Source organism: Cygnus atratus, chromosome 22 (genome assembly GCF_013377495.2).
Source record: "Cygnus atratus isolate AKBS03 ecotype Queensland, Australia chromosome 22, CAtr_DNAZoo_HiC_assembly, whole genome shotgun sequence".
NCBI lineage: Eukaryota > Metazoa > Chordata > Aves > Anseriformes > Anatidae > Cygnus > Cygnus atratus.
In genome coordinates, this window is record NC_066383.1 from 4,838,481 (window position 1) to 4,864,913 (window position 26,433).

General features: G+C 48.0%; 1 protein-coding gene across 4 annotated transcripts; it reads left to right on the plus strand.

The window, feature by feature from the left end:
- Nucleotides 1-492: 492 nt before the first annotated feature.
- Nucleotides 493-25,743, plus strand: TRIM29 (tripartite motif containing 29). 4 transcript variants are annotated; one of them, XM_035555753.2, is made up of 9 exons: nucleotides 493-1,353; nucleotides 8,784-8,879; nucleotides 10,148-10,381; nucleotides 10,780-10,978; nucleotides 14,606-14,689; nucleotides 17,838-17,903; nucleotides 19,116-19,217; nucleotides 20,330-20,406; nucleotides 23,415-25,743. In XM_035555753.2, exons 1-9 carry the CDS (start codon nucleotides 493-495, stop codon nucleotides 23,475-23,477), a joined length of 1,782 nt encoding a protein of 593 aa, XP_035411646.1. In that variant the 3' UTR covers nucleotides 23,478-25,743. The 4 variants fall into 4 exon arrangements, with proteins under 4 accessions (XP_035411646.1, XP_035411644.1, XP_035411645.1 ...); XM_035555751.1 differs by having other exon boundaries at nucleotides 17,838-17,897; XM_035555752.1 differs by having other exon boundaries at nucleotides 17,838-17,897; nucleotides 19,119-19,217.
- Nucleotides 25,744-26,433: the final 690 nt, after the last annotated feature.

Genomic DNA, 26,433 nt, shown 5'->3' on the forward strand with positions numbered 1-26,433 from the left:
TCTCTCCGACCCTGCCCATCTCTGCAAGGAGGTAACCTCAGCTCCTGGCAACAACGAGCAAAATTATTTTTGAAACAAGCCGTAGAACTGGTTGCTACATCTTAATGAAAATGACTTTTTTTTTTTTTTTCCAAGCATTTCTATGTATATAAACAGCCCTTCCTCCCAAACCTGGCTAGACAAGAATGTTCCTGGGTGTGGACCGCCTTGTATAATTAACTGCACAGCTGTAGCTTCTGATCCCTGGTAACGTCTGTTTCTTCCTTTCTTTCTCCCTGCCTCTACCTAGCATAATCCGGGCGTCCTTCTCCTCCTCCTTGCAGGAGCTCCAGGTGCGTCACTCGGGCAGAAACTTCCCTGCATTCCACCGTCATTCCTTGCTGAGACGACCGCGGGCAGGCACGCGGACGGAGCCGCTTCCTAAAGGGCTGGGAGACGGGAACTGGAGAAGGGGACGAGCAGCAAAGCCAACCAATTCGCCCTGTTTAGACGATGGAAACGGGGAGCGCAGCAAGGACAAATGGTACCACCGGCAAGCCAGAGGATGTGAAGAGCCCGTCCGCCCCCAAAAAAGATGAAGAAGTGAAGAAGACCACGAACCCTGGCGGAGGGGAGAAGGAGCCAATGAAGGGCACTGGCAGTACTTCTCTGGAGACGGGGCAAATCAAGAGCTCCCTCTTCTCTGGGAGTGACTGGAAGAGGCCCATCATTCAGTTTGTGGAGTCATCCGATGAGAAGAGATCAACCTACTTCAGCATGGACTCGGCAGACTCAAAGAAGATGCAGTACGGCAGCGGACAGATAGGAGACATGAGGAGACCCCCCCTCTCCTTTGCAGATAAAGGCGACCTCAGGAAGTCCCTCTTCTCCTTGGATTCCAAAAAGAGCTTCCTGCCTAACGAAGGGGAAGGGAGGAAGCCGCTGTTCTCCGGCGGGCAGATGGGGGACATGAAGAAGTCTTCCCTGCCTCTGGTGGAGACTGGGGACCTGAGAAGATCCACCTTCAACAAAGTGCCCGACAGAGCAGCCGGGTCGCGGCCCAGGGTGAAGCTGGAGGATGTGCTGTGTGATTCCTGCATCGACAACAAGCAAAAGGCCGTGAAGTCCTGCTTGGTATGCCAGGCTTCCTTCTGTGAGCTGCACCTCAAGCCCCACCTGGAGGGAGCAGCTTTCCGGGACCACCAGCTCCTGGACCCCATCAGGGACTTTGAAGCAAGAAAATGCCCTGTGCATGGGAAGACCATGGAGCTGTTCTGTCAGACAGACCAGATGTGCATCTGCTACCTCTGCATGTTCCAGGAGCACAAGAACCACAGCACGGTGACGGTGGAGATTGAGAAAGCGGGTAAAGAGGTAATGCTCTTTTTATTGCATGTTCCCATCGGCCTTTCCAACGGGTCTCAGTGTTACACCACGGCTTTTGTTCTCGAGCCTACAGTCTCCCAAAATCATGGTTCAATGTAATTCTGGGATGGAAGGGTGGTGGATGGGAAGAGTTTGGTGGAGAACTGATGTTGCATAGGTTCTGCTGCAATGGGACTGTCATTCCCCTAAGACTGGATCCAGCAGCATAGCCGTGGGGCTGTGCAGCAGGTCGTTAGGTGGATTAGAGAACCTGGTTTTCACCCAGTTTCCAAAACTCTGCCTGAGGTTTTGACAGTGTTTGTGTAGCGTGGCCCCCAGCCAGCAAGGTGGGCATCGCTCAGGTTCAGGACCCCCAGAGCTCAGCAGTGCGATCAGTGGCGGCTCCGGTTTGCGGTTACTGCAGAAAATTGCAATCTCAGCTTCTTGGAGCGAGCTCCTGCTTTCTTGTTTGTCTTTTCTGTTATGGAGATAATGATGTTGAGCCCCACCTATGGGAAGAGCCTTTTGAAGCTTAGATGAAGAAAAAATCCTGGTGCAAACACAGAGCATTTTAATTTTCCCTGAAGTGTTACTACAATAGGTTCAGAAGATGGACATCTAAAGGGATGGGACTGGTATGGGAACCAGTGCTAGCTAATGAGAAGTCTCCCACCTTTGTTTGCCTAAAGTCCCATGCTGTTTGTTTTCTGGGTGGATGTAAGATTATTCCACTAGCTTCAGTAAAGATCAGGGTCTCACCACAATTCGGTGCTGCACGCATCTGTAGTAAAAGCATGTCCTGGCCTGGAGACCTTCTGATCTCTCCAGACAGGACAGAAGAGATTACAGAAAGGAGCCCAATGAAACGGTAACATGAAACGATTTGCCTAGAGTCACACAGCCAGCCCATGGCAGGAACTGGAAGGGCACTGAGACCTGCTAAATCCCAGTCTTAATCACAGCCCAGGCAAGAGCTCTGATGTGGTGAACAGGCACATACAAGTACCTGCTCTTGGAGATTCTGGAGCTACCCTGAACTCAGAGGAAAAATTTAACTCTACAGTGCTAGGAAGATTTAACTCATGAGACTGGGCTGGAGAAGCATCTTTTTTAGAGCTCTTCTCTGTCTTCCTGTGCACAACTTTTGGTCTGTTCTTGCACTGCCGTCTCCAACTTGTAGCCTTATTGAAACCACACAAGGCTTCTTCCATGTCTCAGACAGCCTCTCTTCAAGACATTCCTGCAGGGGTTGCTAGCCTGCTGTTTGTTTCGTGATTGCTTGTTCTTTTGTTTTGATGTCAGCTCTGAAATACTCCACAGTGTATGCCTTACTTTCATAAAGCTGTGCCTAGTGTTTGCAAGGTTGTCCAATTCCTCTTGGCCCTTTCCTTTGAGAAGAGGTTAACAGCTGCTCCCTTGAGGAACCAAAGCTGGCCAGAGCCTTCTCCCTGTGTTTGGGTGGACCTACAACACCTTGCTTGTGAACAGGGAAACAGATCTGGGCAGAGGAACCTTCACTGAGATTTAAATGGTGTTTGATTTCTCTCTCGGAGTATTTGTGCTACTCTCGCTAGGTCCACGCCTGTCCTGTGCTGATTCTGCTGCTGCTAAGCCTAGGGGATTTAGGGCTTTATCTATGAATCATAGACATGTGCAAGGAGTTGTGATCGTGTTGTAACCTGAGCGAGCATTCACTCAGACAAAAGCAAGTCACAGGATAGCTGTTGCTTACAAATGTTTATTCCCAGCCCTGATGTATTCACCCTTGGTGAAGAATACAGCTCAGCAAGAACCACAAAGAGGAATGGGCATTTCCAAGTCCCTTGTGTGCACCACCTATTCCTTTTCAAGTCTTGCAAATCAGCTGAGCCAGAACGTGACCACAAATTGGAAGAGTGGCAAAGTGTGCCTGGTGCCGCTGCCTTTGTGGAAAGAAAAAGCACAAACCCCACACCAGGTGAACCCCATCCCTGCTCCCTTTGCACAGCTTGGCACTCAAACAGCTCCAGGGGAGCTTTGCTGTCTCTATACTTGCTAGATGTGCCACTCGATCGGTGACCAGAATACAGCTGTATCCTTCTTCTGCTCAGTGTTGGCTGTCAAGGAGCACCTGGTTTATCTGCAAGGATCTCCCAGTCCCTGGCCATACTGTGATGCCACAAAAGGAGGGGATTCCTGCAGAACTGGGGGATTTCCATGCTGTGATGCTTTTAAACCTGACAGTTAGCCTGGGTGCTTGGCAATTTGGTTGCAGAAGTGTCATGTAATATGTTATATTGTGCTCCTGTTCCTTCCATATTGCTGAATTAATGCATATTACAGTGTCTTTCATGAATTTATCCCTGCTACAAGCCTGTAGGAAAGATATATAAATACTACTGCATTGCACTGTTGGGTTTGCCCCACAATGCAGACAGACAGCACAGCTTAAGAGGAGAGGAATGCAAACAAGCCAGCATGCAGTCACCCACTGGTTAGGGCATTTAGGCAGGCAGTGCAAAGCGTGGGATCTCTGTCTGCAGAGGGGGAGCACAGCAGCACCCCCCACCAGAGGGTGAGAGCCTCTCGTGCCATTCCTGGCATGGTGCTGAGTGGATAAGAGAGAAAGGCACAAAGGGTCAGACAGAGACAACTGGGCACAGAGGATGGAGATGTATTTTCTGCTTTTCTATCCAGTGGTATTTGTTATTTTACCCAGAAAGACTTCAGTGCCTTCCCCAGATCCACTTTGCATTTATTTCCTGCTACAGATTTAAACGAAGAGTAATGACCCCCAGAATCAGCACAAGAAACAACCACGAAAAAAAAAAAAATCCTTGAGGCTGGGTAATAACCACACTCTACTGAGAAGTGAGAATTGTCAATAGCAGCTTGTACACTCAGATAAACCCCTCTGGCCAGCTTGATTTACCAGCAGAACTGGAGCCCCCCCTTTCAGACAGCATCCTTCATTTTGGAAGGGGATCCTTCATTCAAAACCTGTTTTACAGGCCTGTTCTCGGAAGGAGACAACTCCACGTATGCCTGCCAGCCACAGAGCTGCAAATAACCTGGCGTTACTATCCATCGCCAGCCTCGCTACTCAGCGTGTCGGGTCAGATCTAGCGAAAAGCACTTTATTTTTTTTCCTTTAATTCTTTACCTTCAAAGAAAAGTTCACACTGCGCAGCAGGTTTGAAGAGGCAGCAGAGAACCGCTGGGCAGGAACGGGAGCTCGGTGTTCCTGGGTGCAACGGAGCCACTTGTAAAAGGGGAGCCAACTTGTTAAAGGGGAGCTTTCACCGGCTGAGGGAGGCTTTGAAGGCAACCATCCACAGAGATGATGCAGAGGGGTTTCCATCTGGGCCTTCTCGGCATTGTTCTGGCTGAATACAGAGCAAACAGGAGCGTGCTGATGTGTGGAAGGATTTTTGACCTTTCCCACCGATGGGAACAATTTCCCACTAGGGCATGGTGTGGCCACGAGACCTTATCTACACCAGCTGTGGCTGCTCTGCGGACACAGCTGAAAATAAATGCTCTTCCCACAGCAGTGCAGCTACCTGCACACCGTTCTGCCTGGCCTGGGCGAGTAGACCTGCTGAAAAATGTGATTTACAGTAGCTTTGCCCATTTGTCTGCATTCTGTATTAGTGCCTCTACAGTGAGGGCAGAACACAGGGAAAATCCACCAGCTTGCGGCTAAGGAATCCTCCACCTCCTTCAAACTGTGCCTTTTACAGTCTCAAATAAGGTGCTTACCAGTGGCATTTTTGTAGGGTGCTGCAGAGTCTGCAGAAGTTGTAGCCCTCCGTCACCTGCCTCTGCTTAACACAAGCTTAGACTGAGAAACCTATGGCAAAACCAGCAGAAATCATCTCAAACAAGCAATTTACTAATTTCTCAGCCATGTCATTTCCAATATAAGCCCTGTACTGGGATAACTAGTTTAAACACTTCTTCCCTAGCTTCATTATTGCATTTGGCTGTTGCTGTCGGGTAATTACCATAGCTCTCCCAGGCTGGTGACACAGGGGTGTTTCCTGATTCAGGGACTGGGTTCCCAGAGCATTAAGACATGATGATGCTTGTATTGCTGCCTTGCAAAAATGAGTTGCATCATGATGCAAGAGTCATAATCTCACATCTCCAGGTCCTTTAGTGCAAGGGCTGGGTTCAGCTGTGGATGTTTAGGTGTACATTCTGAACTTTCACTTAGGCCTCATGACTGTCCTAATTAATTTAGGCTGTAGCAGAGGATCCTCTCTTAGCTCAAAGACTCTCAGTGCCAGCATTTCTCAGCTTGCTATAGTCAAAACTAATGGTCTTAACATGTATTTTCTAGATCTTTTTCTCTGCTATTTTTATTTCTGCACTGTAGTGACCCCTCCAAAGATGGGTGCAACTCCTATATAATATTTCACTAGGAACTTCTAAACCTGAGTCTTACACAATGGATTTGGCAGTGGGGTGGGAAGGTGTAGGGGGGGATTGGGGACTATTGACCCTAGAAAATCTGAGAGATATGAAGGAAGCCAGAAGAGAAGTTTCTTTATGGGGGATGAAGCTGAGAAGACCCTACCGTAAATGTACCACAGGATACATGTGGATAGTTAAATCAATCTGTCATCCAGCCTTAGATCAAACAGGGCCTAAAATCATTATGAAATCAACATTGCTGAATGCCTTAGGTTGTCTCTCCTTACCAAATCTGCCTCCTTGTGCTCATGCCACCAGTTCCTGTACTAGTCCATAGTCTCCCTGGACCTCTTCTGTTTTTGTAATTTTGGTAAGAGTAGTTCTTGTGTTTGGACCATCATTCAATGGAGAGCCTCCCTTCATCTCCCCTGCCTTGCCTGGTGTCTGTACTAGTATTTCCTTTTGCCCTCATTATGGGTGTTTTAACCCAAGCTGAACTTGGATGACTGTGAGATTTGCATTCTGGCTATTGGAACTATCTCTGTAATTTCCATTTGCAAATCATAATTCTTACTTTAAATTGTAGTGTGGGGCTGATCTTAAATAGTTGTTACATCCCATCCCAGAGGCACCCAAACTACCTTTCTGGGTGAAGGGATATTATAACTCCAACAAGCTGTTAAGAGTTAGCTACCACTTTTGAGCAAGTAATAGTTTGCAAAATTCCTTTGAGACCCGTCTTAATTAAAAAGTACCATAAAAGTATAATATTGCTATCACCACCTTACAGCTAGCATCTGGAAAATTTTCCAGTGACCTTTCCTTTCAAATTCGTTGTGATTAGGAATGCCGATGTGGCTGTGAAATGTCTGCCCTTCTCAAAACAAAACTTCAATCCCTCTCTGTTTGATTTCACTCATTTTTTGTTATGAGAACATCCTGAGAGTTAGGGATGAGGAGGGGAACAAGTCCTCCCACTGCTCAGGAGACTTCTTTTTACTTTGCAAACAATGAATGTAATCTGGATGTAGCTCTGTGGCTCAAGGGAAGAAGTCGCACTGTAAGATCTCAGGTTGGTTACTGGAGTGGGATGGATATCTGGATCTGAAGTGCTTTTATCTCATTGCATTTCCCTGCCATGCAGAGATGGTTGCACATCTTTTTGTCTTGCTGCAGTGACATGACAATGAACACAAGCTTGCATTCCTTCAAGTCACTGTCTTGAAAATGTGAAGAGTACAGGGTCACGCTCATGCCATTACTTTCTTGATAAGTAGTAGAGCAAATTTTCTTATTTCAATACCCATATGGCTCTTTTATGAACCTGTACGATGAAACCCTTCCATGTCTGCCCCAAATCCCTGTAGAATATGAGCTCATGGCTGCATGCAGTTGGCTATTGTAGGCTGTCAAGTTGTGTGATCTCCTAACTCTCCACAAAGAAGGACAACTACAATGACAGTGTAAGGATGTGGCTCTCCTGGCACTGAGATACCTTTGAGTACATTTACCCTTTTTGTTTGCCCTTTCTGCTCTTTTATAGGGCAATAAAACCACCATCAAATTGTTTTCCCTCTATAAATAGAGATTTTCTAAATTGGAACAGCTAGAGAGAATGGCTCTCAGCTGCAGCTGTGCTTGATTCAAGCTCAAGAGGATGTTCAGACACCAGGGTGATTGGCACCAAGACAAGAGCTTTGATGGGCTGATTTCCCTGGCCTGAGCTGGCTGACACTGCGTTGCCTGTTCCTCGTGGCATGATGCTCCTTTCTACTCCTTGAATGAAGGACTGAAAACTTTTTAACTCCCACCCCTGAGGGCAAACATGATCAGGAGAGGAGACCCGGGTTTTCATGTCGTATTATGTTCCTGGATCGGTGGCAAAGCAGTGAGAACTACGCCTTGTGCTTTAACAGCAGAGAGACGTCACCGTGTTAGCTGCTGGGTTTATCCACCCCTCATCTCCCCTGCCTTAACTTTTGGCCTAATATAAGTGCTTTTGGGTAACGCAGACATTTACCAGAGGATCTCAGATGTACCGTGGGTTTTCAGAGACTTTCTGATACACCACAGCTCCATTGTGGAATACACAGTTCCTCAAGAGCTCTGGGGATAAATGCACCACAGGCAGATTGCCCGTAGTTACACTCGTGCTGCGACCAACCAACCACACATGAAACACAGAAAGATCTCGAGACATGTAAACAAAGGCTCTGTCATGATCTGCTGGGCAGGGAGGTGGTGAAAAGCAGCGATGGAGGGAAGGGCTGCCGGAGGTAACAGCACGAGGCTGAGCTCGGCAGCTGGGGGCTGATCCAGAGGTGCACGGCAGCATCCTGCGCCAGGGCACGGTCACCCTCGGCTCCAGCTCCACGAACCCTCTCCCATGTCTGGGCCGTGCTTCCCTGGGAAGGCAGTGCAAAACAAAATGCAAATGAACCCCAGTGAAGTTGCTGATCTAAGCCAAGCATGGTTGACTACGCCTCTTCCCCCCTTCCTTTTGTGTCTTTTTTTTTATATATATATTTTTTTCCAAGCATTCCCCAGCTTCATCATAACATGAAAGCTCTCAATTCAGAGCAAATTAATCCACAATCCTGTCTAAACAGAATTCCTGCCGGAGGCATCGTCCTCTTGTTGCAACACTCGTCAAACGTCATTCCGTAATTACATGAAAACTGTTATTGCTGCAGAGGCACACCCTGGGATGGGCCCTTCGCTGCACACACAGCTGAATTTTGAAACAGGCCTCTTCCCCCTCCAGCTAATGACTCTAATGTGATTAAAAGCAGCACCATGACAGTAGCCGGGTAGGTGGGTGCTTCTGCTGCTGACTTTGCTGAGGGAGCTGAATCTCTTGACCCAAGTAGAAGCTCTGGGATGGTGTCCACAGTCAGCTCCTGGTCTCCGTTTCAAGCAGTGACAGGAACCCGCACCTCCCAGCTGATGCTGCTCAGGGCCGGGTGCTCAGTGGAAGCACAGCACCCCTTAGAAGCAGGCCACCCTCTGCCCCCTCTCATGAGACTCCTTTCTTCTTGCAGGCTGAGCTTTCACTGCAGAAAGAGCAACTGCAGCTGAAGATCATCGAGGTAGAAGATGAAATGGACAAGTGGCAGAAGGAGAGGGACCGCATTAAGGTGCGTATGGGATATTAGGTTCATGTCTCCATTTCTCCCATCTCTTTGCTTTCTTTTCCCGTCTCTCTGCTCTTCCTTTCCTCAATTTCTCTGACATACCCAGCTCTTACTCCTTTCCTGACCTAGTCCCTACCTCGTCACTCTCCCAAACTCACTCATGCCAAATCTTGGAAACAACAGCTCCTGCTGAGCTCATCCTGCAACACACCCTGCAGGAGGCCAAGAGGCGGCAGCACAGCCTCCTTACAAAGTGACCCGGGACACATCCCTGCTTGGGTTCCCACACCTCTCCCATCACCAGGAGCCAGGTTGATTCAGAAACAAAGGTGTGCTGCTTCTCTCCTGCTAGTTCACCTACAAAAATAAACTCCAGAAGGGCTCCAGACTGCCCAGGCAGAGATAAGGCAACAGAAATAGATGCAGTTACACCAGCATTTGTCTTGTTTATAATGGAATAGCTCATTTCCGTACTGACGGAGGGCTTCTTTATAATCCTTTCAACCACACGAAGGGTTAGAATATAGTAATGGTGTTTTTCTTTTTCATTTACACCCTAACTGAATAGAGCAGTGAAAACACTATTTGGAGACACCCCAGAGAATTTGCATAATATTAATAGGCAAAGCCGTTCTTCTCCCTTTTATGTGGTGCACACACACTGGCTTGCCAGTTCTGCTTTTCGTCTGCTTTATTATTATTATTATTACTACTACTATTATTATTATGGGAAATATGACCTAGAAATTTTAGCTCTGAATATAGTTACATCCACAGTCACTCTGAGGAATATTTCAGAGGGACGTAGAGATCAGGTTTGTATAAAGTGCTTTGGCACTTTTCATCCATTGGAATGGAAGGAAATTTCATCCTTAAATCCTTGAGGAGCCAGAGCCGTGATTTAGAAGGTTGAACAGTTGTTTTTTACATATAAACATACATATATACGCATACTTTTTTACACCTAAGAGTGCAGTTCATGAATTGAAGAGATACACTCTTATAATGACGAGGACAGCATGCGCTGTAGATTATATATATACACAATTATTGCAAGAATTAATATGGCTTATTTCAGCACTGTTTTCTGGCGTAAGTCTTGCATACCCAGAGTCTACATATTCACTGTCTCAGTGCTGAGAATGCCAGGACACATCCCCCTTTGCATCCCGCTGTTAGCAAGTGACTCCCTGGGAAGTTTCACATCTCATTTCTCTTGCCCTCTCCCGCGTCTCTTCTGCTGCCTCCTTCTCCACCCCTTTCCCCTGCAGAACTACACCACCAACGAGAAAGCCACAGTAGACCAGCATTTCAAAGAGCTGATCCGTGACCTGGAGAGGCAGAGGGATGAAGTGAAGGCTGCCCTGGACCAGAGGGAAAAGATTGCATCAGAGAACGTGAAGGAGATTGTGGATGAGCTGGAAGAGAGGGCGAAGCTGCTGCGGGAGGACAAGGAGAACAGGGAGCAGATCCACCAGATCAGTGACTCCGTGCTCTTCCTCCAGGTCAGAAAGATCTCATTTGCCTTTCCTTTTCCCATGAGGGCAGGATTTGTCCCAAAGACAAAGCCCCATTTGGTGTAAGAAGCATTAGTCTTCTCCAGTTCAATGCACGTGGATGTCAGGAACTGGCCCTGACATTTCAAGCATGTCTGCTCTGGTAGGTGAGGAATGAACTTAGAGGCATGCCAACGCCTCATATTTCTTCTCATATTTCTTTGTCTTTTTTCTTTTATTTATTTATATTTTTTTGTGGCTAAAGCTCAGAGTCAAAGCATTTAACTGCTCCACCCTCAGTCTTCACTATTCTCCTTTGCACTTCATATTATTTGGAGCCAGTCTCAGGATCTAGCCTCTCCATATCTTGTATTCCTCAGTAACACCTCTTCCCTTACTTTTGGCAGGAGTTTGGGGCTTTGATGCGGAATTACGTCCCCCCTCCATCCCTCCCGACATACAGCGTGCTGCTTGAAGGGGAGAGCATGAGCCCATCGATGGGGCTGCTCAGAGATGACCTCCTCAACGTCTGCATGAGGCACGTGGAGAAGATCTGCAAGGCAGACCTGGGCCGCAACTTCATCGAGAGGAACCACATGGAGAACGGTAAAGTATCCAAAGTATCTGAGACTGCCCCATCCCTCCCCGGGCAGAGCCATAGGTAGAGATGGAGCCAGCTGTCCTGCCAAGGAGTTAAAGCATCTTATGTGTAGGAGACCAAAGGATCCCAACCAATACCAAGACAATGCAGTAGCTACTACATAAATAAAGAAGGCAGGATGGATTATATATATATATATATATATTAAAAAAAAAAAGTGCTTTGAGTTTTGCTGGCAGAAAATATGAATGTATCCACCATGGCATGAATTTATCCAGCATGGCAATTCCAAAATCCTATAATTAAGGCTATTTATCTGCCTTGGTTAGCATGTTTGCTGTGCTGCTATCACATACCATCTTACAACAGAAAGTTTCAGCCTGAAACATGAAATGTCCCACAAGCACCTGTCACTGAAAGTCTCGTAACAGTTTTTCCAGGTAAAAAGGTCTCCAATTTGGTTAAGCCAGGCGTTGAAGAGGCGGAGCTCTCTGATCACAGCTCTGCAGGTCCCACTGGGCAGAGCTTTGCTTCCTACAAACACAGGGTGCCCAACGGTTCCTGCATTTCATCAGTGTTTAGGGCTGAGTAATCTTTCTTATGTAAATAGAGAGGGCAGGGTCAATACCACAGCACTGCAAGGAATCTTCTGAGTCTTTGAACCCACTTTCTTTCTGTCTCTTCCAGTTAGTTCTGCCTCTTCCAGTTAGCTCTGCAGAGAGGACTTGTGTGGCACAAAGCTCCCACGTAGGATAGAAGGACAGAGCACCAGACCAGGACCCCACAACCACAGTTCACTTCCCAGCTGTCCCACAAATGGCCTTTGTAACCTTGGGCAAGTTACTTAATCCCATTAAATGACCTCTTGCACTAAGAATAATAGGGATGGAAATAAAGCCTTATCTCACCGGGCTGCTATGAGGATATAGTCTATTAATAATTGTGGAACCTCAGATAGCAGAGCAATAAAGGTCAAGAAGCTGGATAGGTAACCTGAGGGTAAATTGCACCCTGCTGTCCAGATGTGACTCAAAAAGATGCAAGAATAGCCTTCAAGTCCATTTTATACTGCACAAGCAGCTGAGGAACTCTGCTGCAAACCTGTGAGATCACTGTTATTTCATTCAGATTCACAGCACTCATTAAACATTCCTCTCCTATTAATACAGCAATTAATACAGCACATTTTTCCTGGGCAACGGTCATGCAAATCTCTCCAACTTCCAGAAAAGACAGTTGCACATTACGAGATAGTACAATAAATGAGGAGGGGAAGAAATAACCGAGGAAAAGGAAAAGAAAAAAAAAAAAGAAAAAAAAGAAAAAAAAACAACCGATGAAATAGATGCACACACAGGTCAGAACAACATAGGACCCATTACTGGAGAACAAACAACATTTTTCAGAGCCTGAGTTCTGTGAACCAGCCTGTCTGACATTCACAATTTATAGCAGTAGGAATGAAGGTGACATGGCCCAGAGTACATGTGAATGTGTAATGAAAATCACAGGTATTCATCAGGCAACAGCGTGCTGCCTTCCTACGGTATGGAGAGAAAGAGCGAGTCCCTGGCCCCAAGGAGCCTGCACTGGAAACAGCTCATTAACATTTATCTAACACCAACGTTTTCCATTAGACATGAATTAGATTGACAAGATATTTTTGGTCCAGAGGACCAATGTTTGAGAAAAGTCAGGGATCCCATTCAAAGTGCTGAGGCTGCTTAGCTAGAGCCAGCTTTTTAAAGGCCCATACCCTTAAGCAGGAGCAGAAACTGAACATCACTTCTCTTCCAACATTTACCACTGCAGCATGCGTGGTCAGATTCATAACACTCTGTTAAGAACCTTTGCTAAGGTTTGCTGAGAAATTTGGCCCTAACTTAACACACATAGATGGAAGAAAATGATCCAAAATTCATTTTTGTACATTTTTCTTTCGTCTCCTTTGTTCACTGGAACTTTTGAAGAATTTCCAAACCCCCTAACTACACACAGCACTTCTGAAGTTTAGATGAGTAGGGCAACAGCACGTTGCAGTCAAAGACTTTTGCTAATCCTGAAGCAAATACACTTTACTTGGCCATTTGTACAACCTAAGAGTATGCATATGTTCAGTTCCAGCAGCTCTAGATAAAGGCTAGCTACCTCCTGATCAGTTGATCACTTTTAATTAGGTTCCCCTCCATGTTACTGATGCTGAAGTCCTCAACGGCACTTGAAATCCGTGGGAATCAAGTGCCAAAGCACTTCTGAGCAGGGCAACACTTAACCACTGCCAGAAACCTGGGCGCTTTCAGAAACTTTATGGGGGATTTAATGGACACAGCTTGGAGTCTGCCTAATGAGAAGAACAGTGGCATCCACTCAGCTGGGAAATGTTATTTAAGGTGTAGCTCCAAAACTTCGCAGCTCTCCGTTTTTCAAACCACAGTTACACTTGAAAGAGGACAGCACTCTGCATCTAGTGACTGCAAGGAAATAACTCCACAATTACTTAATGGATTTAATTAACTCAGACTCCCCCTGAGTCACTGCAACAAATTCATTTGCAACCAGCTTGATCTTCTAGTGTAAAAAATTTCCCAGGAAGAAATATTATATTAATGGAATGAAACCTGCTTAATAGCAGACTCCAAAGGGAATCCACTTTCTTTTAGTTGTCATAACAGGTACCTACTTAGTAGTGTGGCAAGGAGGCAAATAATCAGAGAGCATCCAGGGAGTTTAAATAGCACAGAAATAAATTGCAGAAATAACATAAAAGTTTGTGCAGTGACTTAAGATTCAAACAATGGAACTATCTAAATGTGGGAACCAAATTTACAGAGAACTTCCAGAGAACAATAGGTTTATAGAGGACTTAAGGCTTTAATACATATATATGTGTGTGTGTATATATATATATATATTTTTTTTTTCTGAGCAAGTGAACTGATAGAGCATGATTTCTTGTGGATCATTCTCAGAAAACCAAAACCAGGCTGTGTAAATGCAAAAGGGTAGGATTCGTTCACTTTGAATGAAGCTCGAACCAAACATCCTTGTCCGAAAGCCCAGGAAGCTGGAGCTGTTTGCAGCTCAGGTTTAGCATCTTTAAAAATCGGACAACCCAACCCACTGAGCCCTCCCAGCACTCCGATTTTCTCGAGCCTTGCACTACTTGCAGTTCCAGACGGGCTGGTTGAGAGCCAGCTCCATGCACAGGTTGAGCACAGAAAAGCAGCCAAACCCAAACCAGCGCCTTTGAAGTGGGATCCAATTTTAGCCACGGAGCAGTCCTTTGGTCAGAAAACGCCTCAACCCTGGAGTGTCCCTGTGGATGCTCAGCAGATAGCATATCTCTGCGGAAGGGCTGTTCCTCAGCTCCTCATGCTTCAGCTGTGCTAAACATCTTTTATCCCAGAATTCTGGGCTCATTTTATCCCAGCTCATTCTGGGGCTGCTCGACTTTGCAGCCAGAAAGTCCTAGGGCAGAGTTACAAGGATAGAATTACAAGGGTAGAGCAATTTGTTTTCAAAGGGCACCACCACCTCTCCCTCCGTGCCCAAGGAGGCAGTTCCAGCCTGTTGTCCCCTTCCCCTCCTCCTGTCCCTCACAAGGCCACTCAGCTCCTGCTCTGCTCCTGCAGGCGACCACCGGTTCATGATGAACAACTACGAGTGGAACCAGCCCGACAACTTGAAGAGATTTTCCATGTTCCTGTCTCCCAAAGGTAAGGCAGCCCAATGGTGGCCGGCTTTCTTCCATGCTCAGCATAGGAAAAGAATTTCATTAGTGATTTTTCCCCAAATTTGCTTTCCTTCACTTATTTCAATGCAGTCCCTCTGGACTGGACTGAGATTGGTCCCCCTGCGTTTGTTTATGCCAGGTCTTCCCTCCAGCTTACAAAGCTTTGAGCAGTTTTTGCCTTTCCATCTCAAACAAGGCAGAAAAGGCTCTTAGCTCCATGGAGGAGAGCTGGAGCAACTGAACTCCTTCAAGAGGGAAGTTTGTGAAGATAGGGGAGTTTTAACACGCGTTATCAGGACAAAGTAAGCGTTAACCTCCACCAGAAGCTTACCCCTGTGTGCTATCAAATGGGAAAGCTACACCAGGCTTGATCTGAGTTCGGGTTTTACTTTTACCAGAAAACGTTTTTATTTTTTTTCATGGCAGGGAAAGGATGAAAGAAGTGAGTAATATGCCCTAAAAAAGCAGGAGGTTGGGGTTCTTTTCTGAGTTCTTACACTGACAACAAGAGCCCTTGAGATTTGCTTATGACCCCACTGTTGTTTGAATGCTCCTGGATGAGCAAATGCCTGTTTTCAACACATTCAGTTGTAAAATGGCAGCTGTCTACTTCCAAATTAGCATCAGGACCTCCAGAGTGAGAAGCACAGAGTGATACAGCCCTAGGCAAAGCAGCGCCTGTATTAATAGAATCACAGAATCACAGAATTGAAGGGGCTGGAAGGGACCTTGAAAGATCATCGGGTCCAACCCCCCTGTCAAAGCAGGTTCCTTAGAGCAGGCTGCCCAGGTTAACAACAGAGCAGAAAGCACAGCACGAAATCAGTGACCAAATTTCCTCTGGTTCCTGGCGAGCGAGGCCCTACCTGGGTTTGCCAGGTGTCTGCAGCTGCTGCTCTGAACAACCAGATCGTGGCAGGGCGAACCAAAATGCCTGCAATTAGTGGTGGCACCCCCCTGAAAGCACACGTGGCACGTGATATAGCCTGTGGGAGCCACAGGGTTCCGTGGGGACAGCCCCGATCCCAACACTGAGCCCTTTGTCTGCATTTCCCCTCTGCCCTTCTCCTCTGTTAGCAGCCCACGGCTGGCAGCTTGCGGGCAGCCCTGCCTGGTGCCGTGGGGTGAGGGAGTAGATCCCGGTTCAGTTAGCAAGGACTGCGCCCTGCTGGCCCACAGCGTCTTCCTCAGAGGCTGCCAAGGCCATTTTGCATGTGGAGGGCTTTGTTACGAGGGAACCCATCTCCAAACTCTGCCTGGATGGTTACGGCTGCTGCCTGCCCCAGCTTCTGCTGAGCAGAGCTGCCGATGCTGGGGGAGACCAGTCCGAGCCCTGCATCCTACAGCATCTTCAGCCTTAAGGGATGATTGAATCAACAAAGACTGCTGGATATGGGGTTTATTATTTTGTGTTGTTATCAGAGCCAGTGAAGCCACTTGCTGGATGCAGGCAGCTGCAGAGGTGTGCGAGCACTGCACACTGGCTAGGAGCTCTGTGACCCATCGCTTCCTGCAATGGGCTTTTGAATATACAAATGCTGGGGGAGCACTTGTTCCACCCACACACCTACATCATCCTGAGAGCAGACACGTTTTGCTCCCCAAAGCCGCTTGTTCTCTGTTTGTTACCAACCAAGTTACTTCACCCAAAAAACGAAGCATGTGATTGCACACAAAGTCCCTCCCTGCTGAAATGGGGACTGAGCAGGGCTGGGTTCTCCACCAGGGTGAGAGTGCAAAAATGATCCCTTATGGGAAAACTGTGATAGAAAGGAACCGAACCAGCTGCTGCAACCACACTGATGGGGACTTTGGCAACAGAATGAGTCAGTAGGCAAAACAGGAGACATGACCCACTTAAGCTTGTATGCTGGCTAGCAAAGGATTATCTGATGAATAATGCACTACAGCCATAATCATTTAACCCTCTAGGGCTTTCTGTCGTCTAGCAGTGTGTCGTGTGGAAGTCCAAAAATGCTTTTGATTGCATCTTTTCTAAGGAATTCCATAAAATTGAAGGGAAAAAAAAAAAAGAAAAGAGGGCGCCCTCCACCCTTTGTATTGCATAATGTGCACAGAATCCTTGAATATCTCGTGATGGTTTTCTAACACACCCTTTTTCTTGCTGGGTTGGATTAGTACAAGTCCTGCCGTAGGCCACGGCAGCACGTCTGCTTGCTGCACTGAGGAATGCTACCCAAGCAGAGCTCGGTGCTAATTGCAGTGGCCCACACTAAGAAACTGCTTGGACTTGAGCTGACCCTGTAGGTCTTTACGCCCTGCTTAAATTTAAGGAGCCTTCCGCTGCTCTTGTCGTTAAAGACAGTATCACAGAGCACCCATCTGCAGGGGTGACACAATGAGGCAGAGGAGAGACATAAAGGGCTTCAAATACTGCCTAAAATTTGGGGAACAAACTGCTCGACACTCCTTTCTGTCCTCTTCTGGTGAGCTTTCTTCTCCTGACATTGCAAACATTTTGGCCAAAGCCAGAGGAAGGTTGGAAAGATCATCTTGTGCCTTTGCAGGTCTTTGAATAGGCAGAAGGGACTCGGTGCATAGAAAGGGAGAAGTAACTGCTTAAACAGAAACACTGCTGAACTAGAAACGCAGACCACAGGATGGCAGCAAAACAGCTCACAGCATTCATCACGTTTTTTGCTCCTCTGGGAGTCTGATGTCTCACAAGAGGGGTACGGCAGCACTAGGCTGCATCACGGCGCGCAGCCCTCGTGAACCCCTGCAGCACATGCCTGTCTCGCTGCCTGAGACGCCGTGCACGTGAGCAAGAAACGTTCCTCTGCTGGTGCCTCTCGTGCTCTAAATCCAAGCCTCTGCCTTCAGGTCTCTTTGCGAAATAGTCACGTCGAGTAGGCAAACTGAAGTTGGCAATTTAATGTGGCTAAAGACAGCTCTGCAGCACTGAGAATTTCGTTCTGTGAGTGGTGCAAAGTCTGTTCAGCAGCGCTAGAACGCAGAGAAAAGCTCAGGCTTTCCTCCCTGAACCCGGACTTCTGCTTTGGGGCTGCTTCCAAAATGGTGGGGACTGTTTCATAGAGCAACGCCAGGCACAGGCCTTGGAGCCAGCTCATCAGGAGCCAACTGCTGAACTGGATGCTCTTGTTTTACAGCCAGTTTCAACCCACGGTCATGGGAATTTTCCTCCTTCCAAGCGACTGAGGAAACACTTGGTACGGGTAATTCCGCCTTCAGTTTGAAAGGATCTAACCCCCCGTGCCACAGCTTTCCAGCTGTCTAACCGACCTCTGCTTCCCCTCTCAGCTGTCCTGTCACTGTCCCACAAAGCCATCTGGGGTCAGCAGCGCTGCCTGTGCACACCCAAAGCCCAGGTCTCGCTGCCCTAGGCACTACCCGTGTAGGAGGGGCGGGTAGCTCTGGTCCTCATTGTTTGAGCAGTGGAAAGAAGATGGAAAACGGGTGCCAGTTTGTAAAGACCCTGAGATACCTAACCAGCTGCGACAGGAATGCCGACACCAACTTGTCTGAGACAAGCTGCGGAGCTGGGGGCAGGAGCAGGAGCTGACTCCGGTTCCCCCCAGGCAGTTTAAGAAGCACAAGGCTGCTCTTCTCCCTCTCATATACACCTTTCACGTAGCTCATAAGCTCTCAGAGATGTGGCCTGCCCCCTGTTCACAGCCTGCACAGCATCAGCACGATGGGGAGGGGATGTTCAGTGGTAGCATGGTGCGGACCAGTAGCAGCGAGTCGTGCCTTCTCTGCCCAGCTCCCCACCTTCCTTTTTCTCTCCTGTCTTTTCTTACTCTGCTCGTTCATGCTCAGGGTCCTGCCTGCCTTCATTCACTGGCAGCCCACGAGCATCCGTGGCCACTCGGCCCGAGCCGGGGCAGCTCTCGTGACTCACAGCCACAGCTGAGCCCTCCCTGCTCTCCGTGCCACAGGCAGGGCTCTCTCCCTCTCATCGCCTCTGCTCTCAGATTCATTTTGGCAGCCAGGGCCTGACCCCAAGTTGGCCAGGAGAGGAAGCCTTGCTTTAATTTCACTGGGCTTTGAATAAGGCTCAAGTGCTCGGAGGCAAGGGAGCTTTGGCAGCCGTGTAGTTTGGCCTCGCTATCCCAGTTTCTGGAGATGCAATTTCCCTGCAAGGAAGCTCTTCGGTCACACCTGCACTCTGGGTCTCATGAGAGAAAGGCTCTTCCCTCCCTGCCCAGAGCACTGGGACCTCTTCACACTCACACACACCATGTACACCGGGACCCCACCACTCTCATCTGCTTTTTCTTAAGGAAAAGAACAGGGACAAAGCTACCAGTTCCCATTTCCCCCCAGGCTGGCTGGAGGTAGTTCTACAGGGTGTGTTTTGAAGTGCTTAGGCTTCCCCAGTGCAGCACGCAGCGCCGTGGAATAACACAACCTCTTCTATCTTCCAGTAGGCAATGGCACTAAGCTGCCTTTTCAGTTCTCCTCGGTGGGACAGAATCCGCCCGGTGACTTCAGCAAACAGTCTGATGGGAGCCTCTTCACTAAGACCGGTACTAGGCATTTGGTTTTTCCTCTCCTTCCTCTTGCTCCTTGTTTAGGTGATAAGGCATTTAACCCTGTCCTTGCTCCCGCGAGGGGGCCTGGAGCAGTCCTGCAGCTGGCCCACCTCTCCTGCCCGGGCTGTCAGTCTCAGATACGTGCCCATGTTCAGATGAGCACCTCACAGCCCCGAACCAGGGCAAAAGGACTTTACTAAAGTGTGGTTATATCTAGGGAATAGTTGGAGGGGGTTTTAATTTTGTTTGTAAGGCATAGAGATGAGAATTTAGATGATTTTAGACTCATAGAAACCAGGGAGAGAGGGATACTAGGAGATGAGATATATTTCCTCTACCCCCTAGCTTCATCAGTGTTAGAAAACAGCTATTATCCTAAAATAATAACAGCCATGGAGCACAACCTTTAAAAAACCTATGTGCTAGCTGCCAATTCTCCTTCATCTGAACCAGGAGCCCCCATCCACTGCCTCCTAATCCTCTTTTCACACTGCCAGCTAGTTCAAGGGCACCAAAGGTTGAATCCAAGAGCATCAGCACCTGCCAAGCAGAGTCAGGCCCGATTAATTTGCGGCTGGGAGGTGGTGGGGAAAGCCCAAAGCCCATCACCCGGCAGTGCTGCAGTGGGTTGTGATGCAGCAGGGCTGCTATTAGTCCTGAATCAGAGCTGAGCTGGTGCAGGAGGAGTGGGTTAGGGCTTATCACACTGCCAGAGGTACTGTCATTAATTTCTGACATGAAACCCAGGCTGCGGCTCTTTGCACTAATTAAATAGCCTATAGTGTTCTTCGCAGCAGTCAGAATGCTTAGTTCAGGACTTGGCCTAAATTTAATTGGACTGATTGCATTCCACCTCCCTGCATTCCTCAGACATTTTAATTAGACAGACCTTCTTCACTCCCTTCTCCCAACTGGCTGGGCGGTGGAACAGGCACCTGTCCGATGGCTGTTGTGTCCTACCCCAGAAACGGATGCATTTCCATGTTAAGCAGTGCAATACTAATTACGTGGCACGTCCAGTCCTGCTGCTTGCCTTGATGCTTGCGAGGGGAGATGGGGATGGTGTCAGGGACTGACCTGTAACAGGCTCTTTTCTGTTGTCACAGCTTATCCCTCAATAGTGAGACATCAGTCCGCAAAGGTGACGCCACAGACGTGGAAATCCTCCAAGCAGTCTGTATTGGTAAGAAACATACGCTTGGTGTGAAAGCATGTGCACAGCTTCAGCAAGAGAAATATCTGTCCTCAGGATACCTGAGGCTCCAGGGACCAGGGCTGGGGTCCTTTGGAAATGGGAAAGTTGAAGCTTCAGGTCAGCAGCTTCTGCTATTTTTCCTGTGGTTAACTGCATCCAGAGAGGGATACAGATTAATCCCCTTGCCACCACAGCTCTGGGTTGTAGGAATAATCAATATTTCAAAATGACATTTTGAAAGGATTTTGCCCTGGTCTAGAATTTGATCCCGGCTTCCAAAAGCTCTACAAATATTACAGCAGACATGTAGGGATCTGTAGAACTTCTCCTCCCTGCATGGATATTGTGTACTCTTAGTGGTCTGTGACATCTCGAAAACACAAATTGTGTAACGCCGCAGATAACCATATAAAAGGATCATACTAATTACATCCCACAGCGAGCTGACAATATCAAAGATGAGAGGTCAGACAGTGAAGATAAATCACCAGAACATTTATAAATCACTCATTTTTCACTACTACCACAAAACAGGTAACAGTACACCGCTGGGGCCAGAAGACGGTAGTATTTTAGGTCCTACATTCTTACATGTACACAGTTAACAAATAATCAATGCATAACCACATAAGTTCATCCACTTGTTCTTAACATCCCTTTACACCGTGATGCATTAGGATCCTGCATGATCTGATTTAAGATGACCAAGATTTTGCCCCCATCTCCACAGCTGAGATCTATTTTTTGAATTCTCGTTATACATTTGTGAAAGATTATTTACTGCTCCCTGGAAATAGGACTCGTAAGAAGGAGAGGGTCAAGAATCGATGGCATTCTCATGCTGAAGGAAGAAAACAGAGGAAATACACAGCAGTTAGCAAGTGGCTGCTCAAGGACTGCAGCTATATGTCTGCTAAATTTAAAAAGCCCCTCCAGCAGATGAATGCCAGCGACAGGGATGTTCCTGGACAGACTGGAGCACGTTCAGAAAATCCAGCCTTGAGTCTTTGAGTGTGTGACAGCAAAGCATGTGTCCTAGGAACAGCAGTTTGTTGCAGCATCTTCTCTGTCTTGCGTTTGCTCGCCACCTTTGTAAATGATCCACTGCTTCGTGATGTGTGTGCCCAGATGGAGACCCCACCCTGTGATTTTAGACATAAGCCTGTCCTCCCTAAGGGAAATCTGGTCAGGAAAGTCAAGTTTTTATTACCATTGGGCTCTGGTGGCTGTGAGTATGGTCTCCCTAGCAAAAATCTCCACGCTGCCTGGCAGTGAGCGTGCTGTGCTCTGTGAACACGACCCAAACTTGCCTTAACGCCCCCAGAGAAAGCCTGGCTAACTTCTCCACAACGTCACCGGCCGTTTTGTCTCTCTCATGCATACACTTGTAGTGGCTATTTTATTTTTATAGCCTCTATTCACCAGATATCCCTGAACCTAACAACTGAGTTGATAAATACAAGCATTAAAAAGTCCCAAAATAGAAATATACACTCCAGGCTGCAGGAGCTCTGCAGGAGCTTTTATGGTCTATTGGGCCAATAATCTAGCTTTAAAAATAGTCTTAAACATGTATTTAAGTAATACACACTCTAAAAGGTCTGTAAATATGATTTTTTACAAAGGACTGTGCTGTATAAGGAGGAATGTCTTTTTAGCCCAGAGGGAGTTCTTTAAAATGAAGCCCCCACCCTCCCTTCCATCTCTTAATTAGATTGGAAATTGAAGCCATAAAATGAAAAGAATTTCACCAAAATGGAGCGTTGAGCAGGAGGTATGGGGAGTGAGCACTGAGCGGCAGGGTGGGTTGGATTTGCTCTGCCTGTGCCTCCAAGCTCCTGCCATGCCCGACATTAACTGGTGCGCTGCACCCAGACATACAGACACCTTCTGCACGTGAGATCCAGGGAGGAGATCAAACCTAAGACAGATCAGATGTTGCAAAACTGAGGTGCTTCCTGACCGCCTTGTCTACCACTGGTGGAAGCATATCCTCATTTTCACAGATGTTTCAGGACATTTTGGTGCTCCTCAAGGGCAGTGTCCAAGGCAGCACATTTCTGAGTTGCTTCTAGGGGGAGCAACAAGGGTTAATCCTCGAGTTTAAAACACTGCAATGCAGGGGACAACAAAGATGACAGGAGGAATCAGTTGATTGCCCCAGAATTGGTGGATCCAGGCTAGAGATTTCACCTCGAACAGTGCAAACAACAAGCACTATTAGCCAATAAATGGGCTTTTATGCTCTGCAATCATCGCCAGCCAACACTAGGCTGTACAACGCACCTCTGCCACGTGTTGCTTATTTGTAATGGTGCAGATAAGCATGAAATTCCTGGGGTAGGTCCTGATGAGAAGAGAGACAACTAGGGACTGTGGTAAATAGAGCTCGAGAGACAGGAAAATGGCAATTCCTCTAGGCTCTGCCCTTTGTCTCCTCCGCTTATGCTTCTGTTTACACAAACATTTATACAGGGCCCTGCAACATGTGGAGGTGCAAATAAACAATACGCCATTGTGTGAGAATTTCCATGCACAAGAATTCTGGCTCTCCAACCAGGGAGCACAAATAAACACCGTGCAAGCCAGTCCATCCCTCACATAACTGTGCACGGCGTTAAGTGTGAAAACTCCCCTGAGCTCTCAGGTTAGCGAGCAATTAAAAGACACTGTCAGAAGCATAAAATTAGAGGTGACATTCCTCTTCTCCCAGAAACCTCTCATCAAACCGTGAGTCACAGTCTGAGATTTTATATCATGCACAGACTCATTTGGCTTAGGAATGAAGTCTATGCAAAGCATATGTGCAAATCAAAAAGCAACACCATTTGCATTTGATCGCTCCAGCAGCGAGGTGAGGTGGTGCTCTCTGCAAGACGGAAGGCTGAAGGTGTTAAGATAGGAGTGTGTTAAGATGCATATGGTCGGGTGAAGTGTAGGCGGTCAGAAAAAAAGAAGGTAGGTCAAACTCACATGCCCCAAATTCTCCATTGCAGTCACATTACCGCCCCTTTTACGTCAACAAAGGCAATGGAGCCACCTCCAACGAGGCACCTTGATTCCTGAAGATTTAGGGAAGAGCTGGCAGCACTTGGAGTGAAGACTCAGCTGCGGATTTTCATGGATGTACCTGCTACTATATTAACCTTGCTGCTCTAATCTCTGCCAGGGAGAGGGAAGGTGCAGAAGGGAATAGCCTTTTACTAGAGGAAACACGGACTTTTTTTCCAAATCACCTAATCGCCTTGAAAGCTCTGCAGGCCTTAACAACATAACCCCATCCTCTGCTGCCACCTCCTCGTTCCCTCTCTGCCACCACCCTTCCCTTTGCCTCTGCAGAGCTGGCTGCTCTGCTTCTCCTGGGAAGCATGCATGCTTGGGTAGCACCCACCCCTTCCCCTCGCTCTGTTTTACCAGCTGCCCCGCTCTCCCGAGTGCTTGTACGGCTCTTAAGTCCTGGTGGAAGGTCCCAAGCTGGGGGTCTCAGGGGTCTTCCTGGACCAGAGAGCCCCCAGCCACCAGGAGCGGTGACAAGCTAAGCTCTTCCCCAGCCTCTCTGCCCCATCTTCAGCCCTGCCTCGGGTGGGATGCACAGCTCTCACTCGGAGCAGCGCCAGTGCCACCACCTGCCTGAGACCCCCGCAGACCCCCCTGTTCCCTTGTGGTGGCACTTTTCCCCCCCCAGGCCCTTTATCAGCTCAGCCCTGCTCCGGCTGGTTAGCAAAATCCAGCAACAGGACCTATTTTGAGCTGCTGTAGCCCTGGGCCAGCTACAGGTGGAGGGGCAGAGAGGCTTTTTATTCCATTAAAGTACCCCTCCAGCCACCTTTCAAATTAAAAAATAAAAAGAAAACCCATCCTACTAATAGAAGATTGATTAGGTGCCACAGGTGTTGGGCGGTTCTGTTTGTTTGTTTGTTTTAAATTCCCCTAAAACAAAATTGGTGGTTTAGGTGCTTTTTTTTTTTTCAGCAATGGGAATTAGTTTGCTGAGGATAGTCCTTTTTATTTGTCCCCCGGATAGATGAATCACGTCAGCACCTGGGCTGCAGAACAGCCAGAGCTGGTTAACCTTGCCGTGATCTCACTGAGATTATTTTCCTTGCCCTTGGACAAAGTCGAGAGGTTAGGTGCTGCGCAGCCCACCGAGGGGAGCAGATGGCCCCTTGCAGGACCAGAGCCCTCCAGGGGTGCCACGCAGCCGCAGAGCAGAGAAACGAGACCTGACAGCTCCTCTGCATGGTTTGCTCTGTTCAAATGGTTTTGGAACGGCTTCTCCCCACCTTTCCCACCCCAAATGCTTGCAACGCCTGGCTGAGAAAGGTCACACCCATTGCTCCCTGAAAATTACTTTCCTGCTAATCCCTGTGCAATGATGCTCACTGCTTTTTAATCCTTACACCTCAGACAAAACTTCTGAGGCTGGAAGCTGGTTGCTCCAGAATACTTGAAATGGCATTTATTTTATATTCTGTTTGTTTTTTTTTTTGTTTTAAATGACCAGAGGGTAAGTGGGTAGCGTGGTGAGGAAGGACAGGAAGGAGAAACCGGGACAGGATAGGAGTTAGAGGAGAGGAAAGGAAAGGATAGAAGAGTTGCTAGGAAATGCACTGTGGGGCTTGAGTGAGTGTGAGAGAAAGGATAGAAGAAGCCCCCAACACACACCCCGAAATCTCACTGACTTTATTCTTTTTTTTTTATTTCCCCCCTGAGCAGGCATCTTGCATTCACTTGGGTCACTTCCATTCCAGTGAAAGCTTCCACCTCTTCCTTTCTATTTCCCAAAATGTGGGCACGATCCCTCCTCCTCCCGAACCTGGATATTAACATACCCACCCTTCTTGCCTGCCCTAAACAAACTCTGCTGCAGCACCAGCTCACATCCGAGGTGCCCGGGGGTCCCTGAGACCACGACAGGGTGGAGGAACCGAGGGTCCCTTCCTCCCGCTGCCCCCTCCCCAGCCCCGATTCCTTCACCCTGTTCTCTCCCCTTCTCCTCCTCACTTCGAGGGCCTCATTCGGATCTCGCACACACGGTAAAACCCGACACGAGCGGAGCTACTCCCCGTTCCCTCCGGGCTGGGTGTCCCCATCCTTCTCCCCACAGCCCTGCTGGTGTCCCCACCAGGGGTGCTGGGGAGGGGGCACAGCTCCTGCCCCTGCTGTCCCTCACTTCGAGGTGTGTTCTGCATGAACTCTTTTTATCGTGTTTGTCTCGATCAGCAAAGCAAGAGGAATTCCATCTCCTCAGACAGGACACGACTGCGCTGATGTAAACCAGGCCCTTCACGTGTGCAACACATACTGCAGAAATAAAGGAGAAAGCTCCATGTCTGACAAAAACCCCTGGGGACAACGTCTCTCTCTGTCTTTGGTGTTGGCATGCTTGTAACAGCCTCAATGAGTTTAAGTCGCTTCCAAATATTCTTTATAGGAGCAAGGGGGTTGGAAAAAAAAAAAGAAAAAAAAGAAAGAAAGAAAACAAACATTCTCCCAGTTTCCAGAGGCTTGGTTTTCACTGCTTCCTGGGTGTTTTGAGTCAGGGTTACATCAGTGAAAATGCCCACATCCTTGAGGTCCGAACTGGGCTGGTGGACACGTTGCTAGTGCACCGCCCTGAGAGCAGCCTGCAGGTGCCCAGCTAGATCAGCTCCCACACACTGCTCCCACGTGAGTCCTTCCCTGCAGCGAGCATCTCTACAAGCCCTCAGTCTGTGGCTGTTCAGGGTTTTGGTGCCTCTCCCCCCCCAGCCTTGCCTGTTCCCACCAGAGGAAGGTGCTGGCTCACATGTGCAGCCTGGTCTCTGCAAGGAGAGCTGCCGACCTCTCCCATTTCTGGTCCATGTGGTGGCTTCTCTTGTCTATGAGCGAGAGGATAAATCCCCCGTGTGCTGCTAGGTGCAGACTGTGTGCGTGAGTATCTGTGGGGATGAGAAGAGAGGCAGGCAAGGTTTGCTCATTTACCTGAGACACTGAGGCAGACAGCTTCCAGAGGATGTCTGGAATATTCCTTCT